This window comes from Gadus macrocephalus, chromosome 18 (genome assembly GCF_031168955.1).
Source record: "Gadus macrocephalus chromosome 18, ASM3116895v1".
Taxonomy (NCBI): domain Eukaryota; kingdom Metazoa; phylum Chordata; class Actinopteri; order Gadiformes; family Gadidae; genus Gadus; species Gadus macrocephalus.
The window spans coordinates 4,027,226-4,054,125 of record NC_082399.1 but is presented as its reverse complement, the minus strand read 5'-3'; the positions used below and the strand labels follow the sequence as shown (position 1 = coordinate 4,054,125).

The 26,900-nt window shown below is 45.1% G+C and overlaps 1 protein-coding gene across 1 annotated transcript in view; it reads left to right on the top strand.

The window, feature by feature from the left end:
* The first annotated feature begins 2,843 nt into the window (after positions 1 to 2,843).
* fshr (follicle stimulating hormone receptor) overlaps positions 2,844 to 26,900 on the top strand; it is a 26,194-nt gene continuing 2,137 nt past the window's right edge. The window contains 15 exon segments of the mRNA XM_060036635.1: positions 2,844 to 3,088; positions 3,090 to 3,113; positions 3,115 to 3,140; positions 6,908 to 6,979; positions 8,314 to 8,388; positions 18,403 to 18,477; positions 18,806 to 18,880; positions 19,438 to 19,512; positions 19,757 to 19,837; positions 20,204 to 20,272; positions 20,571 to 20,645; positions 22,634 to 22,810; positions 24,805 to 25,019; positions 25,668 to 25,849; positions 26,418 to 26,609. Coding sequence (XP_059892618.1) covers positions 2,969 to 3,088; positions 3,090 to 3,113; positions 3,115 to 3,140; positions 6,908 to 6,979; positions 8,314 to 8,388; positions 18,403 to 18,477; positions 18,806 to 18,880; positions 19,438 to 19,512; positions 19,757 to 19,837; positions 20,204 to 20,272; positions 20,571 to 20,645; positions 22,634 to 22,810; positions 24,805 to 25,019; positions 25,668 to 25,849; positions 26,418 to 26,609 — 1,533 coding nt within the window. The 5' untranslated portion in view covers positions 2,844 to 2,968.

The window sequence follows — 26,900 nt, the reverse complement described above, 5'->3', positions numbered from 1 at the left end:
CGGGGACCCTATTTGTCCATGGCTAGGAACCCCGTATCCACCTAGCTATATTGCTAGGAGTGCAATGTAATATACCGTATCCACCTAGCTGTAATGCTAGGAGTGTAATATACCTTAACCACCAGTAATGCTAGGAGTGTAGTGTAATATACCTTAACCACCAGCTGTAATGCTAGGAGTGTAGTGTAATATACCTTAACCACCTAGCTGTAATGCTAGGAGTGTAGTGTAATATACCTTAACCACCTAGCTATGATGCTATGCTAGGAATGTATTAGACCTTATACACATGGTATGATGCTAGCTAGGTGTGTAATATACCTTATCTGCCTAGCTTTAATGCTATGATAGGAGTGCAATATACCTTATTCTCCTAGCTAAAATGCTAAGAGAGCTCAATGTCCTAATAGTTAATGGTCAAAAGACCCGCCTGCGTGGGACAATTGACCAGAAGAATGAGAGCAGTGGGACTGTCAGTTACAGGAATAGATCTCCCAGAAGAACCATGAGCAGCGCAGGGGAGTGGGCTGGTACTGAAGCTACTAAATCGTCGGGTCAACAGGAACTCCAGAGGACACCGGTCAGACCAGAGAGTGAGAGGAAGTGTGAAGAATAAAGCTCTAAAGCTGTCGACGGTGTCAGCTTCCCCTGATAGCTGTTACTGCAGAGGGAAGAAACCCAGTTTGGGGAAACGTTTCTGAGCTCCAATCTGAGGACTGGTGAGGGTGTAATTTGCTTACTGCTTCCTTCCATCTTTATACTACAAACCCCCACCATTGACTCACTGACACGTGCACGTGTGTGCACGTTCAGACAAGCGTGCACGTACGTCAGGAGATGCTACTACTCTCTCAATCCACTCTCTATCCTCGCACTCCTCTCTACTCTCTCACTCATATCTCTACTCTCTCACTCCACTCTCTCTCGATCCACTCTCCATTCTCTCACTCTACTCTCTATTCTCTCAATCCTCTCTTTATTCTCTCACTCCACTCTATATTCTATCGCTCCTCTCTCTATCCTCATTCCACTCTATATTGTATCGCTCCTCTCTCTATCTTCAGTCCACTCTATATTCTCAGTCATCTATATATTCTCTCACTCCACTCTCTATTCTCTCCCCTCCTCTCTCTGCTCCTCTTCACTTGGTCCTTGACTCCTGTTCCCGCTCACTTCCTCTCCCTCCCTCTTGTCTTCGCCTCTCTTTTGGTGAAAGTGTTTTTCCAGGTTCTTTGGTTTGGTGAGGTCTGATGATCTCAGCGTCTTCCTCGTCCCGCCCCTTCCCTCGCCGCGGCGCCCGACCTTGACCCGGTGGCGGCCGCGCGCCGAAAACACCCACGCGGTGGCCGCTATATTTAGAGGCTGGAGTATTTGCAACAACACTCATCCCGTGGCAACAGGAGCCCGATCTGCCTCAGGCTGCGTGTTGGCGGTTCGAGAACCGGCGCCAATGCCAAGAAAGATGGCAGATGGCGAGGTCTCCACTGCTGTTCCTGATAGGAGTGGTTCACTTTGAGGAGTGTTCACTCAGGGAAGCAGATGCGGGTTGGAGAGTTCCTCGTGTTTGGTTGAGTGTGTGTTTTTCTGTTTTTAATCTCCACAGGTGCAGAAGGCATAAGTAGATACCTTTTATCAGGGGAGGAGATAATGGCCTTGTTTTCGTGGCAGATCTCCCTTTATGTCTTAACACCTGCACCCTCTCTCCCTTATTGTATCGTCTTCTGTGTGTCTTTGTTCGAGAGAGACGTTTGTGTGTGGGTGTGTTTGTGTCTTTGTATGTTTGGTTGTGAGCTACAGAATGTGTATATGTGTTGAAAAGGATAGTTTGAGTTTGTGTATGTGTGTATGTCCATGGTATTGAGAGATAGTTTTGTGTGTTTGTGTCTTTGAATGTGTGGGTGTGAGTTAGAGTGAGTATATGTGTGTGAGAGAGATAGTTTGTGTATGTCCATGTGTCTGAGTGATAGTTGTGTGTGTGTGTTTCTTTGTGTGTCTGTGTGTGTAGGGCAGGACTGTGGGAGAGTGTGTGTGTGGTCATGTCATGAGCTCAAGCTGTACTTCTCTTCCTGCGCACAAATAAGTCACAAAGTGTACCAACACATGAAGTTCCCACAGTGTTACACACAAACTCTCTCTAAACACACACACACACACACACACACACACACACACACACACACACACACACACACACACACACACACACACACACACACACACACACACACACACACACACACACACAAAGACACTGACAATAAACACTATTTCAGCAGACAGTAAAAGTTTTAGTTGAGGAATAAACTGAAACAAGAGACAAAATAGTTTTCAGATATTTTAGGCATGAATACATTTGAATAGAATCAACAGAAATGAGTGTGTTATTATCAAGTATCAATTGCATTCTGCGAGTGAAACGGATGCTTAAATGGAAAACAATCATAACGAATACTGTTGAAAAGACGTTCGGTTAATCATGGAATAGACAAGCGCTCGGTGCATTCAAGGAAAAACAAACAAGTGTGAAACATCTTAGAAGAAGCTACAATGCTTAGAGTAACACAAATTAAAAACAATGTGTACGCTACACTTAATGAGCGTCGTTAAGTTTGTCAGGAAGGAATGCGTCTCTTCTCCCGAGAGAGGTCTCATCTCCTCTCCACCTCTGACACTGGGGCTGTCTCTGGAAGATGGAGTGAGGGGGTCTCTCTGGAGAGTGAGGAGATGGAGTGAGGGGGGTCTCTCTGGGAGAGGGGGGGGGGGGGGGGGGGGGGGTTCATCTGGGAGATGGGAGGGAGGGGCCCCACTACCAGGCCCCAGCACATGGCGCCATAAAACCCTGGCGCTGGGGCCGGCAAGGCCACGGGGATAAGGGGGAGGGATGACAAGACTCTGACCCACAACAACGCCGTCAGCCAACGCACCGTAGCCAACAGTCCGGGACCTCGACCGCCGCAGACCCGCACGGATGAGGGAGTCAGCCCCGAGCATGAGGAAGATGGCGCTGATGACGATGACTGTGATGACGGTGATGAAGGGGGCCCAGTCCTGCGTGGTTCAGGGGTCCGGCACCGTGGAGTGCGTTGGCTGGTAACATCACGGAGATGCCCTCTTCTGAGCCCGCACACCACCGTCACCCTGTGAGTACATACGCACGCGCACGCACACACGCACACGTACGCACACAGCACACGCACACACACACACACACACACAAACACGTGTGAATATCTTAATGCATGCGTCATGCTCACTAAGATTTAATGTGTCATTTTAGAGCTAATCAAGGTCACTGCAAACGCTCACTAAAAGACATGGACGCTGTAGAACACCTGATGGTGTTTTTGTTGTTTTATCGCTCACAAACTTCACAGACCTGACATCAGTCGCTCTTATCAAAGGTTTTCCGGTCATGTTGGACTGACCTGGTAGAGGTCAACAGGATTATAACTGGTTTGAACCGGTTAGACGTCCGGAGCGTCAGGTGTTGAGCTCGTCGGGACCACCAGCCATGCTGACGCTGAATGCCTTCCGAACACGCTAAGCTGAAGAGCATACTTCTCTTTAAGAGTGTCAGACCAAACGACTGTCAATACATGTTGGATCCAGTAAGGGATGTGCAGGGTTAGGGTTAGGTTTTAATGTTGCCAGGCCAATGATGAAAAACCGCATGTTTAGAGGCATAATGTGAAGCATGATTAGTTGTTTATTTTCAAATATACAGCTTTTAGGGACAGACAGAGCAACAGATAAGATATCTAAGATATCACATACATAAGACATCTTATCTTGACTGTTTCCATGTCATATTGTGACCAAATGCATGCAAGGCACTTCACTATAAGTCTGTTTCTATACACATCTACATGTGTGTTGCAGCACTGCAGCATTTGATTTTACCAGGAACTACATATTTAATTTAGCCTCATGTGGAACATGTATTATTCAACACAATGAGTTAATGGCAGAGAGTGCATTCATTCATTCACACCCAGATAATATATTCATCTGTATTATATTAAGTTTTTCTTCCAAAATAAAACACACATTTTACAATCTTGAGCATGTCTCTAAACTTCATAAAAGGTGTTTGATCACAATCATTTAGGAAATATCTGTGATATAAAAGTGGTTCTCTGCCTCTTATAACTTTTAGCGCAGTTGCTTTATGGAAGGAGTTATATCGTACTTTTTTAGGAAATAAATCTAAAATACTGTGTTTCTCTGCTTTCTCTTGCTTTTAGTATCACCCCTTTATTGAAGGTATTTAATCAACCCTAATAAAACCTATAAAATAACAGGGTTAGGGTTAGGGTTCCCTGCTATACGTTTAGTTCTGTCTCTTTATTGAAGGTGTTTACAGTAATCGTTGAATTCAGAAAATTTCTTTAAAAAAATAGTGTTTCTCTGCGAAACTTTTAAATCATCACTGTATTGAAGGTGTTTGATCGTTAGAATCCAGGAAAAATCTGTAAAAAAAACTTTTTTTATCTGCAGAACCTAAGCGGCAACATTTTATTCACGGTGTTTGATCAAATCTTTTAGAAAAATCTGCATAACAACAGTTTCTCAGCAAAACCTTTGTGTGAAAGTGTCTGTGAATATTTTTTTTTGCTCTGTATTTGAAGGGTATCATTAAATCATCTGACATTTCGCTAACCCTAACACTATATTACAGTGTATTATCACTAAACACTAATGGTTCAGCAAGGCGCTTGCTTTCACACCTGTCGTGTTCAGAGCTCCTCAGGGGTACAAAGCCTCTGTTTACATCTTAAGTGGACGTGTAGCAGCTGTCTTCTCACAGTCTCGCATTAGAGAAATTATTATTATTATTATTATTATTATTATTATTATTATTATTATTATATTGTGTATATATATATATATTTATATATATATTATAATTGGGATGGTGTAAAATTGGACTTCCGCCACGGTAGGGGGCAGTGTGGTAAGGGAAGCTCATGATCATGGCATCAGGGGATAGCCCAGGGGGTGTTGATAAAAACAGCTGTTTTGTAAATATCTATAGGTTGTGCACAAGGTGTGGGTATATGTATTTGGTGATTGTTTATTTAGTGTCATGTTTATTTTGTATTCACACAATGTACTTTCTGTTCAGTTATGTAGGATTGGTAGCTTTAGCTACAGAATGTTCCCCAAACTAATGGTCTGGCCCATACGGCCTTGATTGGTCCACTTCATTTCCCTATTTAATGGCTGCCTCATTTGGTGTTTGGGAGCTGAAGGTGGTGCTGGCTTGACGGGAGGCCAGTACGAGAGACATATGTTTTCGTTAGGCTATGTTATGTTATGCTTTCTTAGCTTATGCTTGCTGACTGATGCAGGCGTTTTCTTTTCTTTTGGAACGTTGCTTTATTTTTTTGTGAATTTTTTGGAGAAAATAAAAATTCGCTTTTCTTTGTCCTGAGACAATTGCCCTCATTTTTGCCAACACTCTCAGAATCTGGTTGGCCGTATCCCAGAGACGTGGGGCGACCACGCCGGTCCCTCACAAGGTGTTACAGAAGCTGATCCCTGGTTTGATTAATGTGTAAACAGTTATCTGAAAGGGAGTAGGAAGCATTTGTTTAGTGAAGATTTTAGAGATTATTTTATTGAGAAAATTCCAACGTTCCAATTTAAACTAAATTTATACTAAATTCATAAAATAATATCGCCCATGCAGTATGAGCGATATTTGTTCAAGAATTTAGTACCTTAAATTTGAAGAAGATGACTAACTCCCTCTCTTATGAAGATACCTATGATTTGTTGTCCATACTTCTGGATCAAATATTGTACTGATACACCTTTAGAAGGAGAGAGAATCTAATATTAGGATTTCTTTATCCTGTTTTATTATTTTAATTGATAAACACACACCAGTTATTTAATGTAAAACATACTGGTATTGATAAAAATGAATTCATAATGGTTAAATAAAATTCCAATTAGGCTCAAGAGGTTCACATACTTTCTAGCAGCACTGTCAACAACAGTTTATTTTAGTTATGTATTTTGTTCATTAGAACCCATATTTGCCAGTTGTGTTTTGATTGTATGTATTTATTTTTCAATCATGTTAACTTTAAGAGGCACTATTACTGATTACTTTTTGTGAAAGTAACAAGTAGAAAGTTACAAGAAGTAATAATAATAATTGCAAGACAGAGAAAGGCAGTACAAGAAGCCATTTAGTGGTTCCCTTTGGTAAATACAGAAAAAAGTTAAAAGTTTGCAAGTGTTCTTTCCTTGTTTAGCTAAAATCAGTTTTAATTTTAAGTTACAATGTGAATGACAATGTACAATTATTTGTCAGATTTCCTGCCACAATTTATAATATATATATATTTTTTTGCATTGCAGTCACATACTTTTTTTTTCAGTGTAGGATTCTGTTCTTCTTTTACACCTCACACATCACACATATCAAAATCCAAAGCTTGGATATCAATAAGCTAATGTTGCAGCTGAAATGTTCTCCACATCACAAGACATGATGTGATACCATCTTTTTGGCACAGTAAATGTTTTTGTCCCAACATGTCAGTAGAACTACCCAGAAGTGCTTGTCTATCTACTGGTACAAAGGCCTGTGTAAAAAGTGAAGTCTGAACTGTGGCTGCGGGTAGCTGGTTTTAGTATAGTACTGGTGCACCCCCTGTAATCTCAGATGCACCCCAAGGCATTCTGTTCTGGAACCGGGCCTGCTCATACATACTGAAAGGAGAAACACTGCCGTGGTGAATAACTTCCACAACGTATTCCTTTTGTACGTGTTTTCCACTGAGCCTGACTATAGGACTCAAAAGAGGAAGACACGTTTTGGCCAAACGAGTGGAACTCAGTTTGGAGGCATTGTGGGGGATGTAGTTCTAACTGGCCCTTTGTGTGTTGACAGGAATATCAGCCAGACCCATATCAAAGGATTGTCTCTCGAGACCTTCACAAACCTGAGACACCTCAGCAAAGTGTAAGTATTGTGTGTGTGTGTGTGTGTGTGTGTGTGTGTGTGTGTGTGTGTGTGTGTGTGTGTGTGTGTGTGTGTGTGTGTGTGTGTCTGTATTATTGTTCATTTCTCTATCCATGCATGACTATAGACAGAATGTGTGTGACTGTGAATGTGCTTGCATGGAAGCATGCCCGTATGTGTGTGTGTGTCTGTCTGTGTGAGAGTTTGTGTGTGTGTGTGAGTTTGTATGTCAGTTTGTGTGTGTGTGCGTGTCTGTGTGCGCATGTGTGTGTCTGTGTGTGTGTGTGTGAGTGTGTGTATGCATTTCATGGAGCAATAAATAAACCATTGGGGGGTTTCTGTGACCCCCCCCGCCCCCGCCCCCGCTCTCCGTGCACTCCCAGAAAAAACACAGCAGGCCTCAGCAGCAGACACCCCCATTTTGAGTCCCTTGGTTTCTATGGCGATACGGCTGCATGTGTGTTTGTCCCCGCAGCCTCCGGCCCCACGGAGCCTGGGGGTCCTATACAGCTGCTGAACCCGTTGGTCCCCCGGGAGGAGCTGTGTGTTTGTGGTCATTCACTTGTGGATGTGTGCCTGTGTGTTTGTGTGTGTGTATATGTGTGTGGGTAATGTATGTGTGTGTGTGTGTGTGTGTGTGCGTGTGTGTGTGTGTGCACACGCGTGTGTGTGTGTACGCGTGTCTGTGTGTGTCTATGTATGCACGTGTGTTTGTGTGTCTGTGTATGTGTGTATGTGTGTTAGTGGGTGTGTGTGTGTGTCTATGTATGTTTGGGTGCGTGCAAGTCTTTGTCTGGACGTGTGTGTGTGAGTTGTCGTGATACGGAACGTGATGTTCACCTCACCAAAACATAGAGGGTGGGGGTGTAGGAGGGTGGGGTTATGGGGATCAGGCTGATTTACAGATCTGCATCTGCAGAGATCCGTGTAGACCTAGACCTATCCGTGTAGAGGACAGAGGGCACTGGGCAGAGCTGTGTGTGTGCATCCCGCCCCGTCTCGTTAGTGTTTCCACCAGGGGCGCTTCACATCCCAAATGTACGCCGACAAAAGTGTTGGAAACCAATCAAAAAACTGCGACCGTTCCCTGTTGGACCAATCAGTGATTAGCTGAGGTCTGCTTAGACTGGCAACAGGTCGCTAACGTCTGGTAGGTTGTTAACATGTTGCTGTAACCTTCCTCTGCTAGGCTGTTAGCATGTTGCAAACGTGTAGGTTCCCAACAACATGCTAACCTCTGGGAGGATAGCTAGTGGACCTAGCGCGTAGTTCCGCTTGCAAAAGGGGCGTGTACTAAGTCGGACGATCTTGCTGGCTCCTCCCCTTCCTCCCAGGTGGATCATGAAGAACGTCATGCTGCTGAAGATCCAGGACTTCGCCTTTGCTAACCTCCCAGCGCTCCGGATTATGTGAGTGCGGCAGACATCACCCACTGAACTCCACATCGAGGTGTGTGTGTGTGTGTGTGTGTGTGTGTGTGTGTGTGTGTGTGTGTGTGTGTGTGTGTGTGTGTGTGTGTGTGTGTGTGTGTGTGTGTGTGTGTGTGTGTGTGTGTGTGTGTGAAGAAAATCGGATTATTAATGAGAACGTGGGTGGGTGGGTGGGTGTGTGTGTGTGTGTGTGTGTGTGTCTGTGTATCCAACACAGTCTCACTCCGAGAACGTCAAATACCGACTGTTGGCAAAGGCCCTTTAGCGTCGGTGACTGACGGGAAAGGTACCCTTTTTATTCGCTCGGTGACGGTAAAGGTACCCTTCGGCGTCTTCTGCATACGGAATGGGGGGTGCCTCACTACGTCTCTAATAGACGCTGTGAGCATCTTTCCTATTGGATAGTTTTTAGGATATTCTTCTGTGAAAATGGCGGACATACTTTTTATCCTGGGTGGAAAATATGATATTTTAGCATAGTTAAACCATTAAAAGTGTTTATGTAAACATTTTTAGCGAGAAATGTGCATTTTACTTTCATAATCGTCGTTCGGCGAATGTGAAGGATGTTTGGTTTGATAGATATGACGAAGAATATTTCATCGGGCGATAATGGCCGGCGTACAGGCATCCCGGGCTCACGAAAATAGGTGACATTGTCACGTTATTTAATCTATTGAAACGTGATCAGGTACACGTATTTCTAAATGTTCGTGTCAAAAAGCACAATTTTCAAACTCATGCATATCAATTGGAAGTATTTGTCGTGATTTGTCACTAAGCACGACTTCCATCTAAGGTTCTGTCCGGGAGCTTTCTCCCTATTGTCCCTTAAGGAGCTCCGTACAGAACATTTATTGTTAAAAATTGTCTGTGATAACTAAGAATATGACAGCTTTTCCAGTCTCACCAATATGCGCACAGATCGCACGGTTTGACACTTTCAAGATGCGTGCAGTAGCCTACATACGCCCAATGACCATTTTGTGTGCATACGATACGCAAAACCCAGCATTAACTACTGTGGAGGGCGGATACGTCCATTTCGCGTGCATATGTGCATATGATACGAAAAACCCAGCATTAACTGAATGGGAGATGCAATATTTTAGGACATATTCACCATTTAACGTGTTTCTAATGACATTTCTAGCGAGAAATGTACTTTTCCCTTGAATAATCCTCAGTCAGTGAATGTGTATGATCTTTATCAATCTTTATTATCTGAATGGGAAATGCAGCTCACGTGTTTCCTGCTTTTGTGTTATTAAACCGTTACTTTATGTAACTTTTAATGATATCATCTTGTTAGAAACACGTATGTTTTCGTGAACACTGGATTACGTCGCATTTCAACATAAAATAGCGTGTTATACACACACACACACACACACACACACACACACACACACACACACACACACACACACACACACACACACACACACACACACACACACACACACACTGCATTTCGCTGCCAAATAAATAAATACTAAGGCAGAATAAAGAATAAATTAATTCATTATCATTCAACTTCAACATGCGTTATTACAGTATAGTGGTGGAGGGATGACGTGTGTTGGCCAACCCGGAAGTGAGCGTCGCCCTGGGTTCCCTTGACAAAAAGCCAACGGGTTTTTCCATTTGATTTTGGATTATTGCAGAAAAATTAGCATCTTTGAAGCACCTCCTCAAAAACTGAAAATAAATAAAAAGAACTGTGCTCCAAAGAAAGAAATGTAAACCAATGCATTCCGAATGGGAGTGTTTCTCCGATTTTTCCATGCTACACAGAACGAAATGTAAACCCATGCAAATAAAGACTTCATGGTCATAATCATTTAAATATCATTAATCTCCTGAGGGTGGTATTCTATTTTTTTCAACGGGGCTGAATCCAGTCACTTGACCGTCATGGTTGCTATGGTGGTTGCTATCCACCAGCCCCTCTAATCCTTACATGGCTCTAAAAACCACGCGGCAAATGAGCTGCCGTAAATTGTGTTGTTTTTGTCGTAAACTAGTGTCCGATGGTTAAAAAATAGACGGATATTCCAAGGTATCCTTAAAAGGCAGCTTGGATGTTTTTATTTTCTGCAGTTTAGACTTCTTCTATAACCTATTTTTGAAAGCAAAACACCAAGCTCATTGATTTAACGAGGCAGGGTTATTTGAAACAATTTATTAAATAAATATTTATGAGAGGTCATTCCTTCTCCTGAGTTTTCTTCCTATTTATGTCTAGTGTACAACCCTACTGTCCACAAGCATCACCCCCCCCCCTCCCCATATGGATTTGGAGAATTGTTGCCACGTCCCAGTGGTGGAGGTATCATATATATGAAAGAGGGCATTCAATTATACTACAATGATCAATTAGGAGGCCGAAGCCCTAAAGGAAGTGATGCAATAGGTGACTGGGTCGACGACATTTAAGTAAGCTTTACTTTGAGGTCTCTTATATATCAAAGGGGGTCTCATAGGACGCATACGCTTCAACCTGTGGCTCCGGCCCTACAGGAAATGACTCAGCAAGTGCTCCATCTCGTTGCACCTGCACCCAGCGGCTCGCTTGCAAGATTTTGGCCTGAAGTTATTCCCAGACCTACACCGTAGCCATCCAACCTGCATATCTGAGAATCAGGCCTCTCTTTAATGATGACAAAATGTATGAGAGAAATACACATTAACTTTTGACTCATAAGCGGCGTGGTGCCGGCTCCTTTTGACCTTTTGACCCCAGACTTCTGGGGGAATAGCTGAATCAATTCATTAGTCAATCAAAAGCATGTAAATATCTTTCCGGTGGCGTAAGAGGGAGAACAAGGTGTCCTTCAACATCTACGCTTCCAGGCGATTGCAACGGTGCCACACATGAGCATATTCGAACATGTTTAATGGTAGTAATTAGCTGTCGAAATTGGAGGCCTTAATCAATAATGAGCAGCTATTGATTTGCTTCCCGATAGAAATTTGTGACAAATGACATGTTATTTAGCCTCTACACGTTGAGTTGAGTCCAATGACACCAAGCATGACACTCTAGAAAATGGTAACATGTATTTTACATGGTACACCTAGGTCTAGGACATGATCTCGGTGTAGCAAGAGGGCAAGCTTGATCTCATTGGACTCAGCTTAACGTGTAGATGCTAAATAACATGTAATTTGTCAAAAATCTCCATCGGGAAGCAAATCTATAGCTGGTCATTATTGATAAAGGCCTCCAAAATCGACAGCTAATTACTACCCCGAAACATATTCAAATATGATCATGTGTGGCACTGTTGCAATCGCCTCGAAACGTAGATGTCAAAGGACACCTTGTTTGCCCCGTTACGTAACCGGGAAGATATTTTCATACTTCTAATGAATTGATTCATATTTTAAGGTTCTCGGAGTGAGACTTTAAGTGGCTGCAGCAGAAGTGTTGAGACGAAAGATGATATCAAGACATTTATAGAATATTCCCATTCACATTATGATTCTTCGTCATAACATCCGACCAAACATCCTTTACAGTCACCAAGCGAGGATTATGAAAGTCCAGGCCCCCCCTTCCGGCACACAAGTTTAGGGCATGAAGGGCCCCCCATTCCGGCCCTCGGGGTCCGAACGGGCCAAGTTTCGGTGCGGGGGTCCCAGTTAGGCCTTAGAATAAGGTATTCAAATTTCAGGGCGGTAGGACCTTCCTATCTCAAAAACTGTTTTTCCACCACATTCTGAACCATTAGGTCTCGCAGGTAACACTTCTGAGGGGCTTTGTCCAAATGACAGTCCATTTGGGAAAACTTTTTTTCCCTAAGGGCTAGAACTCCAAATCTCGGATATGTCGTTCTCGGGGCCCCGGGAAATGTGTGTAAACATTTTAGCATCCCTAGCTATCTCGAAAAGGCCGGAAAAGGGGCATGACCTCCCACAGTATGGTAAATGTACATAAGACAGAGGTTAGTTTCTAGTCCCCATTTTTTGTGGGATGGAGGTGTACATTTGTGGCTTAATGTATGTAGTCACAGCTGGCCTGTGCCCACGTTTTTGAAGTCTGGGGTCAAAAGGTCAAAAGGAGCCGGCACCACGCCGCTTATGAGATAACAAAAAGTGAATGTGTATTTCTCTAATAGCTTTTTGTCATTATTAAAGAGAAGCCTGATTCTAAGATATGCGTGTTGGATGGCTAGGGTGTAGGTCTGGGAAGAACTTCAGGCCAAAATCTTGCAAGCGAGCCGCTGGGTGCAGGTGCAACGAGATGGAGCACTTGCTGAGTCATTTCCTGTAGGGCTGGAGCCACAGGTTGAAGCGTATGCGTCCTTTGAGACCCCCTTTGATATATATAAGAGACCTCAAAGTAAAGCATACTTAAATGTTGTCGACCCAGTCACCTATTGCATCACTTCCTTTAGGGCTTCGGCCTAAAGGACAAAGCCCCTCAGAAGTGTTACCTGCAAGACCTAATGGTTCAGAATGTGGTGGAAAAACAGTTTTTGAGATAGGAAGGTCCTACCGCCCTGAAATTTGAATACCTTATTCTAAGGCCTAACTGGGACCCCCGCACCGAAACTTGGCCCGGTCGGACCCCGAGGGCCGGAATGGGGGGCCCTTCCTGCCCTAAACTTGGCCCAGTCGGACCCCGAGTGCCGGAAGGGGGGGCCTGGACTTTCATAATCCTCGCTTGGTGACTGTAAAGGATGTTTGGTCGGATGTTATGACGAAGAATCATAATGTGAATGGGAATATTCTATAAATGTCTTGATATCATCTTTCGTCTCAACACTTCTGCTGCAGCCACTTAAAGTCTCACTCCGAGAACCTTAAAATATGAATCAATTCATTAGAAGTATGAAAATATCTTCCCGGTTACGTAACGGGGCAAACAAGGTGTCCTTTGACATCTACGTTTCGAGGCGATTGCAACAGTGCCACACCAGCTATAGATTTGCTTCCCGATGGAGATTTTTGACAAATTACATGTTATTTAGCATCTACACGTTAAGCTGAGTCCAATGAGATCAAGCTTGCCCTCTTGCTACACCGAGATCATGTCCTAGACCTAGGTGTACCATGTAAAATACATGTTACCATTTTCTAGAGTGTCATGCTTGGTGTCATTGGACTCAACTCAACGTGTAGAGGCTAAATAACATGTCATTTGTCACAAATTTCTATCGGGAAGCAAATCAATAGCTGCTCATTATTGATTAAGGCCTCCAATTTCGACAGCTAATTACTACCATTAAACATGTTCGAATATGCTCATGTGTGGCACCGTTGCAATCGCCTGGAAGCGTAGATGTTGAAGGACACCTTGTTCTCCCTCTTACGCCACCGGAAAGATATTTACATGCTTTTGATTGACTAATGAATTGATTCAGCTATTCCCCCAGAAGTCTGGGGTCAAAAGGTCAAAAGGAGCCGGCACCACGCCGCTTATGAGTCAAAAGTTAATGTGTATTTCTCTCATACATTTTGTCATCATTAAAGAGAGGCCTGATTCTCAGATATGCAGGTTGGATGGCTACGGTGTAGGTCTGGGAATAACTTCAGGCCAAAATCTTGCAAGCGAGCCGCTGGGTGCAGGTGCAACGAGATGGAGCACTTGCTGAGTCATTTCCTGTAGGGCCGGAGCCACAGGTTGAAGCGTATGCGTCCTATGAGACCCCCTTTGATATATAAGAGACCTCAAAGTAAAGCTTACTTAAATGTCGTCGACCCAGTCACCTATTGCATCACTTCCTTTAGGGCTTCGGCCTCCTAATTGATCATTGTAGTATAATTGAATGCCCTCTTTCATATATATGATACCTCCACCACTGGGACGTGGCAACAATTCTCCAAATCCATATGGGGAGGGGGGGGGGTGATGCTTGTGGACAGTAGGGTTGTACACTAGACATAAATAGGAAGAAAACTCAGGAGAAGGAATGACCTCTCATAAATATTTATTTAATAAATTGTTTCAAATAACCCTGCCTCGTTAAATCAATGAGCTTGGTGTTTTGCTTTCAAAAATAGGTTATAGAAGAAGTCTAAACTGCAGAAAATAAAAACATCCAAGCTGCCTTTTAAGGATACCTTGGAATATCCGTCTATTTTTTAACCATCGGACACTAGTTTACGACAAAAACAACACAATTTACGGCAGCTCATTTGCCGCGTGGTTTTTAGAGCCATGTAAGGATTAGAGGGGCTGGTGGATAGCAACCACCATAGCAACCATGACGGTCAAGTGACTGGATTCAGCCCCGTTGAAAAAAATAGAATACCACCCTCAGGAGATTAATGATATTTAAATGATTATGACCATGAAGTCTTTATTTGCATGGGTTTACATTTCGTTCTGTGTAGCATGGAAAAATCGGAGAAACACTCCCATTCGGAATGCATTGGTTTACATTTCTTTCTTTGGAGCACAGTTCTTTTTATTTATTTTCAGTTTTTGAGGAGGTGCTTCAAAGATGCTAATTTTTCTGCAATAATCCAAAATCAAATGGAAAAACCCGTTGGCTTTTTGTCAAGGGAACCCAGGGCGACGCTCACTTCCGGGTTGGCCAACACACGTCATCCCTCCACCACTATACTGTAATAACGCATGTTGAAGTTGAATGATAATGAATTAATTTATTCTTTATTCTGCCTTAGTATTTATTTATTTGGCAGCGAAATGCAGTGTGTGTGTGTGTGTGTGTGTGTGTGTGTGTGTGTGTGTGTGTGTGTGTGTGTGTATAACACGCTATTTTATGTTGAAATGCGACGTAATGCAGTGTTCACGAAAACGTACGTGTTTCTAACAAGATGATATCATTAAAAGTTACATAAAGTAACGGTTTAATAACACAAAAGCAGGAAACACGTGAGCTGCATTTCCCATTCAGATAATAAAGATTAATAAAGATCATACACATTCACTGACTGAGGATTATTCAAGGGAAAAGTACATTTCTCGCTAGAAATGTCATTAGAAACACGTTAAATGGTGAATATGTCCTAAAATATTGCATCTCCCATTCAGTTAATGCTGGGTTTTTCGTATCATATGCACATATGCACGCGAAATGGACGTATCCGCCCTCCACAGTAGTTAATGCTGGGTTTTGCGTATCGTATGCACACGAAATGGTCATTGGGCGTATGTAGGCTACTGCACGCATCTTGAAAGTGTCAAACCGTGCGATCTGTGCGCATATTGGTGAGACTGGAAAAGCTGTCATATTCTTAGTTATCACAGACAATTTTTAACAATAAATGTTCTGTACGGAGCTCCTTAATGCCGCTTTTCCACCGCACATGTAGCTCGACTCGACACGACTCGACACGACACGACTCGACACGGTAGCAGCACGGGTGCTTTTCCACCGCAAATAGTACCTCCTGGACGTGGGCGGGGTCGGCTGCGCGAAAGGGCCGTGACGTATTTGTGTACGCGACGCAAACAACACATACGCAACCCACACATGGACAGAACCCACATAACAACAATGGAGGACATCGATCGCATTACTATTATTAGCTGGCATGTTGAAGAAGTTGGAGAAGTGGAACATGTTGGCTGCGGCGCTGCTATGGATGTTACCAGCATGGTTTCCATGTCGCTCTCGTGACTTCGTCACACTCTCTGGCCAATCAGTCGCCGGCCGTCTGCCGACGTCACCTTTTAGCATCGGCTCAGCTCGCTTGGAACCTAGAGCGAGTAGGTACTAGAAAAAGCAGCCACTTCAGGTACCAGATACCATGGTACCGCGGTGGAAACGCAAAACATGCGAGCTGAGTCGAGTCGTGTCGAGTCGTGTCGAGCTGGTACCATGCAGTGGAAAAGCGGCATAAGGTTCTGTCCGGGAGCTTTCTCCCTATTGTCCCTTATGCCGCTTTTCCACTGCATGGTACCAGCTCGACACGACTCGACACGACTCGACTCAGCTCGCATTTTTTGCGTTTCCACCGCGGTACCATGGTATCTGGTACCTGAAGTGGCTGCTTTTTCTAGTACCTACTCGCTCTAGGTTCCAAGCGAGCTGAGCCGATGCTAAAAGGTGACGTCGGCAGACGGCCGGCGACTGATTGGCCAGAGAGTGTGACGAAGTCACGAGAGCGACATGGAAACCATGCTGGTAACATCCATAGCAGCGCCGCAGCCAACATGTTCCACTTCTCCAACTTCTTCAACATGCCAGCTAATAATAGTAATGCGATCGATGTCCTCCATTGTTGTTATGTGGGTTCTGTCCATGTGTGGGTTGCGTATGTGTTGTTTGCGTCGCGTACACAAATACGTCACGGCCCTTTCGCGCAGCCGACCCCGCCCACGTCCAGGAGGTACTATTTGCGGTGGAAAAGCACCCGTGCTGCTACCGTGTCGAGTCGTGTCGTGTCGAGTCGTGTCGAGTCGAGCTACATGTGCGGTGGAAAAGCGGCATTAGATGGAAGTCGTGCTTAGTGACAAATCACGACAAATACTTCCAATTGATATGCATGAGTTTGAAAATTGTGCTTTTTGACACGAACATTTAGAAATACGTGTACCTGATCACGTTTCAATAGATTAAATAACGTGACAATGTCACCTATTTTCGTGAGCCCGGGATGCCTGTACGCCGGCCATTATCGCCCGATGAAATATTCTTCGTCATATCTATCAAACCAAACATCCTTCACGTTCGCCGAACGACGATTATGAAAGTAAAATGCACATTTCTCGCTAAAAATGTTTACATAAACACTTTTAATGGTTTAACTATGCTAAAATATCATATTTTCCACCCAGGATAAAAAGTATGTCCGCCATTTTCACAGAAGAATATCCTAAAAACTATCCAATAGGAAAGATGCTCACAGCGTCTATTAGAGACGTAGTGAGGCACCCCTGTTGGGCAAAATAACCTGCTGAGCACATCACATGTACATTATAAATATAGCTAACTCCCACCCTAGCTTGAGGAGCACAACACATGGCAGTCACGTTACAATATAGTCAATTTTTAACACATAACACACACATGAGAACATGGTCAGGTGAAGGCCAGAACCAAGGCCCCATCTCTCCTCCCGGCAAATGGTAAACACTCAGACAATGCACCGTTTCATCCTCAGAACGGGAGGGCCACAAGCAGGAGACTCTGTGAGGCTCTCCCCCGTCAGGAAGAACACAAGAAGATATACATGCATACACTAGGGCCTGGGAGGCAAGGTCAACCAAAGACACACAGAACCATACACATCTCAAACGCACACACCTCATCGAGAGGAAGATACAGCATAAGAGTGTATCACACAGGAACTCAGCCCTTCTTCTGCAGCAGACCTTCCACGGAGGCGAAGCTCTGGACGAACCATCAGCGCTGATTAGGGACTTAGACATATTCGATTTCTCACGCTTTATGACTCTGTATAACCGTTGCCACTTTACTTAATAAATCCAAGGTCCTCGTGCCGATAGACTTTATTACCTCTCCGTCTCATTTCATCTGGTCCAGTAACTAGACAGACCGTTTTTCCCAACACCCCCCATTCCGTATGCAGAAGACGCCGAAGGGTACCTTTACCGTCACCGAGCGAATAAAAAGGGTACCTTTCCCGTCAGTCACCGACGCTAAAGGGCCTTTGCCAACAGTCGGTATTTGACGTTCTCGGAGTGAGACTGTGTTGGTGTATCAGTGTTCGTAAAAGAAAGACATGACAGCATTGCATTATGTTTTTTATATCCATTGGTTAATTTGCTCAGTTGAAGGGTGTGTGTATGTGTGTGATTGTGTGTGTGCATACATGTGTACATGTGTGGGAGTGTTTACATGTGTGTAGAATGTGTGTGGCTGTGAGAGCGTGTGTTTGTAAATGCGTGTTGTGTGTGTGTGTGTGTGTGTGTCTCTCTCTCTTTGTGTGTTACTCTGTGTGTGTGCATGATTAGTTTGTGTTCAGCCTCTTATAAGCACTGAGGTTACCGATGAGCCAAACATGTCAGATGAACTGCTAATTTATTGATGCCTGGTGTTCTCCTTCCAGATACATCTCTGAGAACCCCGTGTTGGAGACCATTGGCTCCAACGCCTTCTCCAACCTCTCTGCGCTCAACGAGATGTAAGTGGGCTGGAGAACCAAGCCATGCAGCGACAGCACAGCAACACTTAGGCCCGACATCCAGCTAATCACCTCTCCCTTTATGAATGGTGTTTGTATGGACGTGTGCCGTCGTGTGTGTGTGTGTGCGAGTGTGTGTGTGTGTGTGTCCATACTTTTGTGTGTGTGTTCGTACCTTTGTGTGTCTGTGTGTGTATGTGTGTGAGCGTGCGTGCATGTGTGTTGACAAGTGTGTGCGTGTATACATGTGTATGTGTGTGTGCTTGCGTGTTATTGTGATGGTGTGTATGTGTGCGTGTGTATTTTTATTTGTGTGTTTTCCCACCAGCATCATCACCAAGTCGAAGCACCTGAAGAGCATCCACAGCTCTGCATTCAGAGGCCTGAGCAAGCTGCAGTACCTGTTAGTATATGTTAGTACCTGTTAGTACCTAGTACTACCTGTTAGTACCTGTTAGAACCTGTTATTACCAGGTACTAACTACCTGTTAGTAGCTGTTAGTACCTGTTAGTACCTAGTTATACCTTTTAGTGCCTGTAGATGCCTGTTAGTGCCTGCTAGTAATATATATATATAGGTTGAGGGTTGTATATGTAATATATGTATATATATTATATATATATCGTAAGGGCAGGGTAAAAATCCAATCTGCATCTATTTCAAATGTTACTTTTGATTGTTTGAAGTGTATTCAAAGTCGATGTTAGGATTGTGGCAGGGTGAGTTTCAACAGTTAAAGACCCATCCTTATGTACTAGTTGTGTATGTGCTTACTGTAGTAGCAGAGGACATTTATTTTGTGAATGAGGTGCTGCAGGTTGTGGCGAAATTGAATGCATCACATAGTCAGTTGAGGCCGACTCAGTGTATTGAAAGAAGACCAATATCCATATTGCAGACAGACCACTGTTTGAAATTGTAATCATTTTGGTGTCTCTGTTCATGGTTCTGCTGTGGAGAACCATCTCAAACACCGGCCTCGAGGTTTTCCCAGACTTCAGCAGAATCCTCTCTACTACATCGGGATTCCTGCTGTAAGCATGCACGCACGCACTCACACACATGCACACACGAGCACACACACACACACACACACACACACACATACACACACAGACACACACATGCACACACACACACACACGGTCGCAAGGCAACCATTTTGTCTGTGCGAACACACCATTTTAGACTCATTGTTAGTGTATCGGTCGCCCTTGATTTGCTGATCCTCGCGGGGCCCGGTCTGACACCTCAGTCCGTCCTGCTCCATGTCCCAAGGGTCCTAGACGAGAACAGCTTCCTACAGAGGGTCCCCGGAAACGCCTTCAGGGGTCTCTGCACGTGGACCATCGATGAGATGTAAGAGGCCCTCTGAGCCTGCTCCTCTGAGCCTGCTCCACATCATCTGTCCCCTCCTGGAGGCGGGACTCTCCGTCCCTCCCTCCGCAGCCGGCGGGATTGATTTGACGGATGATCCTTCCGCTGAGATCCCTGGACATCAATTTCACATCCTCCTTGCTGAAGTGTTGGTCTTTTACCGAGTTTCTAATTCAGTCGTAAGGATAGAATAGAGGATAGACTCTATCCTCCCGAATAGAGAATATATTATTGAGAATAGAGCCTACATTCTATCCTCTGTTTTTCCGTGATAAAAAAATACATCAGCTCCTGTCGTGTTCAAACCTGCTCGCTTACGACCCAACGTGGCTTCCCCTCCCGCCGTAGACAGCTGACCAGGAACGGCATCACAGAGGTGGAGAGTGACGCCTTCAACGACACCCAGCTGATACGACTGTGAGTCAGACGGCTGCACCCCAACTACACCCAAACATTAATACAGCAGTCTTCTTCTCTCTTCCTGACTGACATTCTTCCTTACTGATGTTCTCCAATTCCTACAGCTCGCCATCTTTCATTCTTACATTCTCTTGATTTTCTTTCGTTCTTTCGTTCTTTATTTCTGTCCTTTGTTTCTTCCTCTCCTTCCCTCCTCCTTTCCCCCCTCTCTCTGTCTCTTGTCTTGTTTGGCGTGGACGTTCGGCCTGTCCTTCCCCTCTCCTCCCTCTGCTTCTCTGTGCTTTCCCTCCTGCAGGATTCTGACAGGCAACCACCAGCTCACCACCATCCACCCCAATGCCTTCTCCGGGTCTGCAGGACTGACGTTACTGTGAGTAGGGTGAGCGTCTGTCCCTCTGACTGCGCCACACATGGCGCAGTCTTCTGGGGAACGGAACCGGCCAATCACTGTAGGCTAATCTAAATGATCATCCAATTAGGATTGGAATTGAACCAATTAATGATCCGGGCGTGGCCTCTTCTTGAATATTGCATTTCAAGAAGAGGCCACTCCCACTGCGGTGTAGAGAGAACATGGAGGAGAACGTACGATGAACTATCGAGGGGTCCCAAATTTACATTTGAATGTTATTATAAATTATGTATATTCTATATATTCTAGCAATGGGAAGACAAGAGCTAGTGTTATCTTTGGCGAGACAGTCTACCAATGTAACCCCTGTGTTTAACTAGGTAGCTAGCCGATACTTGCTAAAACGTCCTTTGAATAAGGCAAACATTTGCGATGAACATAACGAGACTGTAAGACGGTTACGATCCAATGCGCGAGGCAAAGTGTCCGTTGTCTGTCCGAGCAGCCGTTCTGCTCCTCCGCTGAATCTCCGTTTGTGAGTTTTTGTTGCCATCTGTTGTTGTAATGGAAGATCTACAACTAAGTTCAGGAACCATTGGTTATTGCTCCTGTTCTTAGCGGATTAATGGAGGGAAAATGCGTTCTAATGTCACCTCATCAGCGTGGTCTGTGAACATTCTCGTTCTTCATGATATCTCCTGGAGCAGATTGATGATTATTCATGCTTTACAATGCGGCTTGATGTTTCTAAGTACATGAGAAAATGTGATACACACTAACACTCATCTGCCAATGATCCATAGCTAATCTACACATTTGTGCTACATTTAGTGGTTAATCTGTATTTGGGATGGATTTGGCATTTATTGATGCACCCCAACTAATCCCATCGTATTTAGTCCAACCTTTCAAAGTGTATTTTAAAAAGGCGATGAGCTCAGCTCTGATAACGTGAGGCCGGTTCACATAGCAGAAACCTTCAAACGAAGGACAGGTAATTTGGGTAGAAAAGGAAGTTAGGGTTGCTTGAGATGACACTCTGAGTTTGGCGTGTTGACATCACAGTGCATGCCTGACCCACACCTCCATGCGAGCCAGCTTTTACCGATTGTTGTAATCAGGAATAGAAGTTGTCATCAAGGTTGGACCATTGCAGTCTATTTCACTTCCTTTCAGTGTAATGAGATGATTCTGTTGTCCCTTGGATAAACCATGCTATTACCACTTTACAAATGTTTGATGAACACCAAGCCATCTCTGACAAAACTTGCTGAAAAGATAAACCATGCTTTTAGGTATTAAGTCGTGGACTCAAAACTGTTTGCAGATATTTAGTGATTCCATTATAAAGAAAGAAGTTAACTGTAGAGAGGAACGTGTTGTGTCTGCGTATTTATAATGTAGCTGTAGGCTACTAGCAAGATTCAGCTCAGAATTATTTAAACGTGATATTCACAAAACGTTGGTACCAGATTATCTTCCCTTTGATATAGCCTGTCAAACATAATTCAGTTACTTCCTATCCTTTAATGGAACTTTCCCTTTATTCAACTCTAATCTTAAACGACGATTAGGATAATGAACTCAAATACCCAATAAATTCACGAAAAACAGAGGATAGAATCTGTTCTCTATTCTATCCTCACGACTGAATTAGAAATCTGCTAAGAGTCGACGGCCTTCAGCAGACGCTTTTATCCAAGGCGACTTACATCGTTTAATACCCACATAGACACACCGACGGCAGAGTCAACCATGCAAGGCGACGGCCAGCTTGTCAGGAGCAGTTAGGGTTAAGTGTCTTGCTCAGGGACACATCAACACTCAGCTAAGGGGAACTGAGGATCGAACTTGCAACCCTTCGGTCTACCTCCTGAGCTAAGCCGACCCCATGTGTGTGTATTTCAGCAAGCAGGGTGTGAACTTGATATCCAGGGAGTATTCGTGGGGTAAAGTCCAGCCTGGAGTCGGGGTCTCTAACAGGGTCACCCTCTGGGATCCCCCAGGGACGTGTCCAACACGGCGGTCCGCTCGCTGCCCGAGTCCATCCTGGAGGGCCTGGAGACGCTGGGCGCGGAGAACGCCCGCCAGCTGCGGACGCTGCCTCCGCTGTTCGGCCGGCTCCGGCACGCCAACCTCACCTATCACTGGCACTGCTGCGCCTTCCTCGACTCCAACAGCAAGTAATGCATCATGGGAAATCCACCGCAGTCCGTGGGGACGGGAGGGGGTCACCCAACCGTTCATAATGGGGGATTAAATCCAGTTAAAATATGGACATAAGTGATGAAGGATTCCATCAATATTGTCTTTTGTTATTAAGCAATTCATGAATCATAATGAATCATGATCTTTATTTTGATAATGTTTTTGTTGCATTGTTAAAACTGAATCGGTGTGCATACGTTTTTGTGTGTTTGTGTGTATCTATAAATGTGTGTGTGTTTGTTTGTGTATCTGTATTCATGTGCGTTTGTGTGTTCGTGTCTGGACCTGTGTGTGTGTGTGTGTGTGTGTGTCTGGAGCTGCAAATGTGTGTTAGTTTGTATATCATTATCCGTGTTTGTTTGTATCTGTGTGCATTTTTGTGCATCTCTATACCTGTGAGTGTATATCCCTATACCTGTGTGTGTATCTCTATATGTGTTTGTGTGTCTCTATACCTCTGTGTGTGTATCTCTATACGTGTGTGTGTATCTCTATAGCTGTGTGTGTGTGTGTATCTCTAAAACTGTGTGTGTGTATCTCTATACCTGTGTGTGTATCTCTAAAACTGTGTGTGTGTATCTCAATTCCTGTGTCTGCGTGTGTGGATCTCTGTGTGTATCTCTTTATCTTTGTGTGTGTGTGTTTGTATGTGTGTGTGTATTTCTTTACCTGTCTGTGTGTGTATCGCTTTATATATATGCGTGTGTGTATGAGGGGCCGTTTAGGACATAACTAATTGAGACACTCTCACACACATACCTATGAAACACTCTTACACTCACTACTGAAACGCTCACACACTCACTACTGAAACACTCACACATACATGCATACTCGTCTGAAACACTTACACATACATATGAGAAACACACACGCATACATACATACCTCTGTGGCATATACACATACATATGAAATGCTTACATTCATACAAGTGAAACATTTATACGTATCTATCTGAAACACTCATGCAAGCACATATTTGTATAAATGAATGTAAGAGTGTTTCATAGGTATGTGTGCATGAAATTCCAAGGTCAAGGTCGGCATTTAAACCGGAAGGCGGGAACAAAGAGTGCCGGTTTCTAAGCCAACGGTGAAGAGCGTGACATTTCAGACAATCTAAGCAATTGGCGCGCTCTGGCTGTTCAAAAATGCACTCTTTGTTCCCGCCTTCCGGTTTAAATGCCGACCTTGACCTTGGAATTTCATGCACACATACCTATGAAACACTCTTACATTCACTATTGAAACGCTCTCACCGTCACTACTGAAATCACTGGTATGAATACTACATGTGAAACGCTTGCACATCCTCATGTAAGAGTATGCATACATATAACTGAAAAACGTATTCATACATTTGAAACATTTATACAAATATGTGCTTGCATGAGTGTTTCAGATAGATACGTATAAATGTTTCACTTGTATGAATGTAAGCATTTCATATGTATGTGTATATGCCACAGAGGTATGTATGTATGCGTGTGTGTTTCTCATATGTATGTGTAAGTGTTTCAGACGAGTATGTATGTATGTGTGAGTGTTTCAGTAGTGAGTGTGTGAGCGTTTCAGTAGTGAGTGTAAGAGTGTTTCATAGGTATGTGTGTGAGAGTGTCTCAATTAGTTATGTCCTAAACGGCCCCTCATATGTGTGTGTGTGTATCTCTTTACCTGTCTGTGTGTGTGTATCTCTAACCTGTTTGTGTGTGTGTGTATCTCTCTACCTTTTTGTATTTCTTTACCTGTGTGTTGGTGTGTGTGTATCTCTTTATCTTTGTGTGTGTGTGTATTTCTTTACCTGTCTGTGTGTGTATCTCTTTATCCATATGTTGGTTTGTGTGTATCTCTTTACCTGTGTGTGTGTGTGTGTGTGTGTGTGTGTGTGTGTGTGTGTGTGTGTGTGTGTGTGTGTGTGTGTGTGTGTGTGTGTGTGTGTGTGTGTGTGTGTGTGTGTCGGCCGCAGGTCCAAGTGGGACTCCATCTGTTCACAGCCGGAGGCCCACCTGCCGATAAACTGGAAGTTCTACCAGACCCACTGCACCAAGTCCTGCAACCCCCAGCCCGACGCGCTGAACCCCTGCACGGACATCATGGAGACGTCCCCCCTCAGGGTCCTCATCTGGGTCATCTCCCTCCTGGCTCTGCTGGGCAACGCCACGGTGCTGCTAGTGCTGCTAGGTGACCTGGGGGGGCTGGGGTTCTGGGCGGAGGTGATGGGGTCCGACAGGATGGGGAGGGCGGAGGTGATGGGGTCCGACAGGATGGGGAGGGCGGAGGTCTCGGTGGAGGTGATGGGGTCCGACAGGATGGGGAGGGCGGAGGTCTCGGTGGAGGTGATGGGGTCCGACAGGATGGGGAGGGCGGAGGTCTCGGTGGAGGTGATGGGGTCCGACAGGATGGGGAGGGCGGAGGTCTCGGTGGAGGTGATGGGGTCCGACTGGATGGGGAGGGTGGAGGTCTCGGGCGGAGGTGATGGGGTCCGACTGGATGGGGAGGGCGGAGGTCTCGGTGGAGGTGATGGGGTCCGACTGGATGGGGAGGGTGGAGGTCTCGGGCGAAGGTGATGGGGTCCGACTGGAAAAACGACCGACTGTTGGGGTATCCTGTGCGACTCCCTCTAATGTGTGTTTGAGCGAACTGTAACAAAACCTCTTTCCCTCCCTCCCCCACCCTCCCCCACCCGCTGTCTCCCTCCCACCCCGTCCCATCTGCCCCTCCCCCTCCCCCCCACCTCTCCCTCCCAATGCCTCCCCCCCTCCCACCTCCCCCTCCCCCTCCCGCTGCCTCCCCCCACCTCTCCGTCTCCCTCCCACCCCCCTCACCCAGCCAGCCGGGCCAAGCTCACCGTCCCTCGTTTCCTGATGTGCCACCTGGCGTTCGCGGACCTGTGCATGGGCGTGTACCTGGTCGTCATAGCGATGGGGGACATGGTCACGCGGGGGCAGTACTTCAACCACGCCATTGCCTGGCAGATGGACTACGGCTGCAACATCGCCGGCTTCTTCACGGTGTGTGTGTGTGTGTGTGTGTGTGTGTGTGTGTGTGTGTGTGTGTGTGTGTGTGTGTGTGTGTGTGTGTGTGTGTGTGTGTGTGTGTGTGTGTGTGTGTGTGTGTGTGCATGTGTGTGTCTATCTGTGTTTAGATGTGTGTGTGTGTGTGTGTGTGTGAGCCTGTTCATTTGCCTGTGTCTGTGTTTGCGTGCGTGTTTACATGTGTGTGCGTGTGCTTGTGTGTGCGTGTTCGTCTGTCTGTCTGTGTGTGTGTTTGCGTGTCTGTGTTTTAGTGTGTGTATGTGTGTTTACATGTGGGTCTGTGTTTTCATGTGTGCGTGTGTGTGCATGGGTGTTTCCATGTGTGCTTGTGTGTTTACATGTTTTTGTGTGTGTGTGTGTCTGTGTGTGTATCCATGTGTGTGTGTGTGTGTTTGCATGTTTGTGTGTGTGTGTCCCCAGGTGTTTACATGTGTACGTGTCTGGGTGTGTGTGTGTGTGTGTGTGTGTGTGTGTGTGTGTGTGTGTGTGTGTGTGTGTGTGTGTGTGTGTGTGTGTGTGTGTGTGTGTGTGTGTGTGTGTCCAGGTGTTTGCCAGTGAGCTCTCGGTGTTCACTCTGACCGCCATCACCTTGGAGCGCTGGCACACCATCACCAACGCCCTGCGCCTGGACCGCAAGATCCGGCTGCGCCACGCCTGCGTCGTCATGGCGGCGGGCTGGGTGTTCGCCCTGCTGGCCGCCGCGTTGCCGACCCTGGGGGTCAGCAGCTACGACAAGGTGGGGACCCCCCGGGGCCCGTTTGGGGGGGGGGGGGGGGGGTCTGGGTCCTACGCTAATGGGAGCTGCGAGGATGCTTAGTTTATTCTGTCATATGAAATGTATATATATATATATATATATATATATATATATGTATATATATGTATATATATTTAGTATATGTATGTATGGATGCCAATGTATGCTACACGTGAACCTTCTGAGATTAAGCAATTTGATTGGTTTGCTACTTGGGGATACTGGCCAATATCCCATGATTGAGACCTCAAGCTCTGGATATTGCGTGAC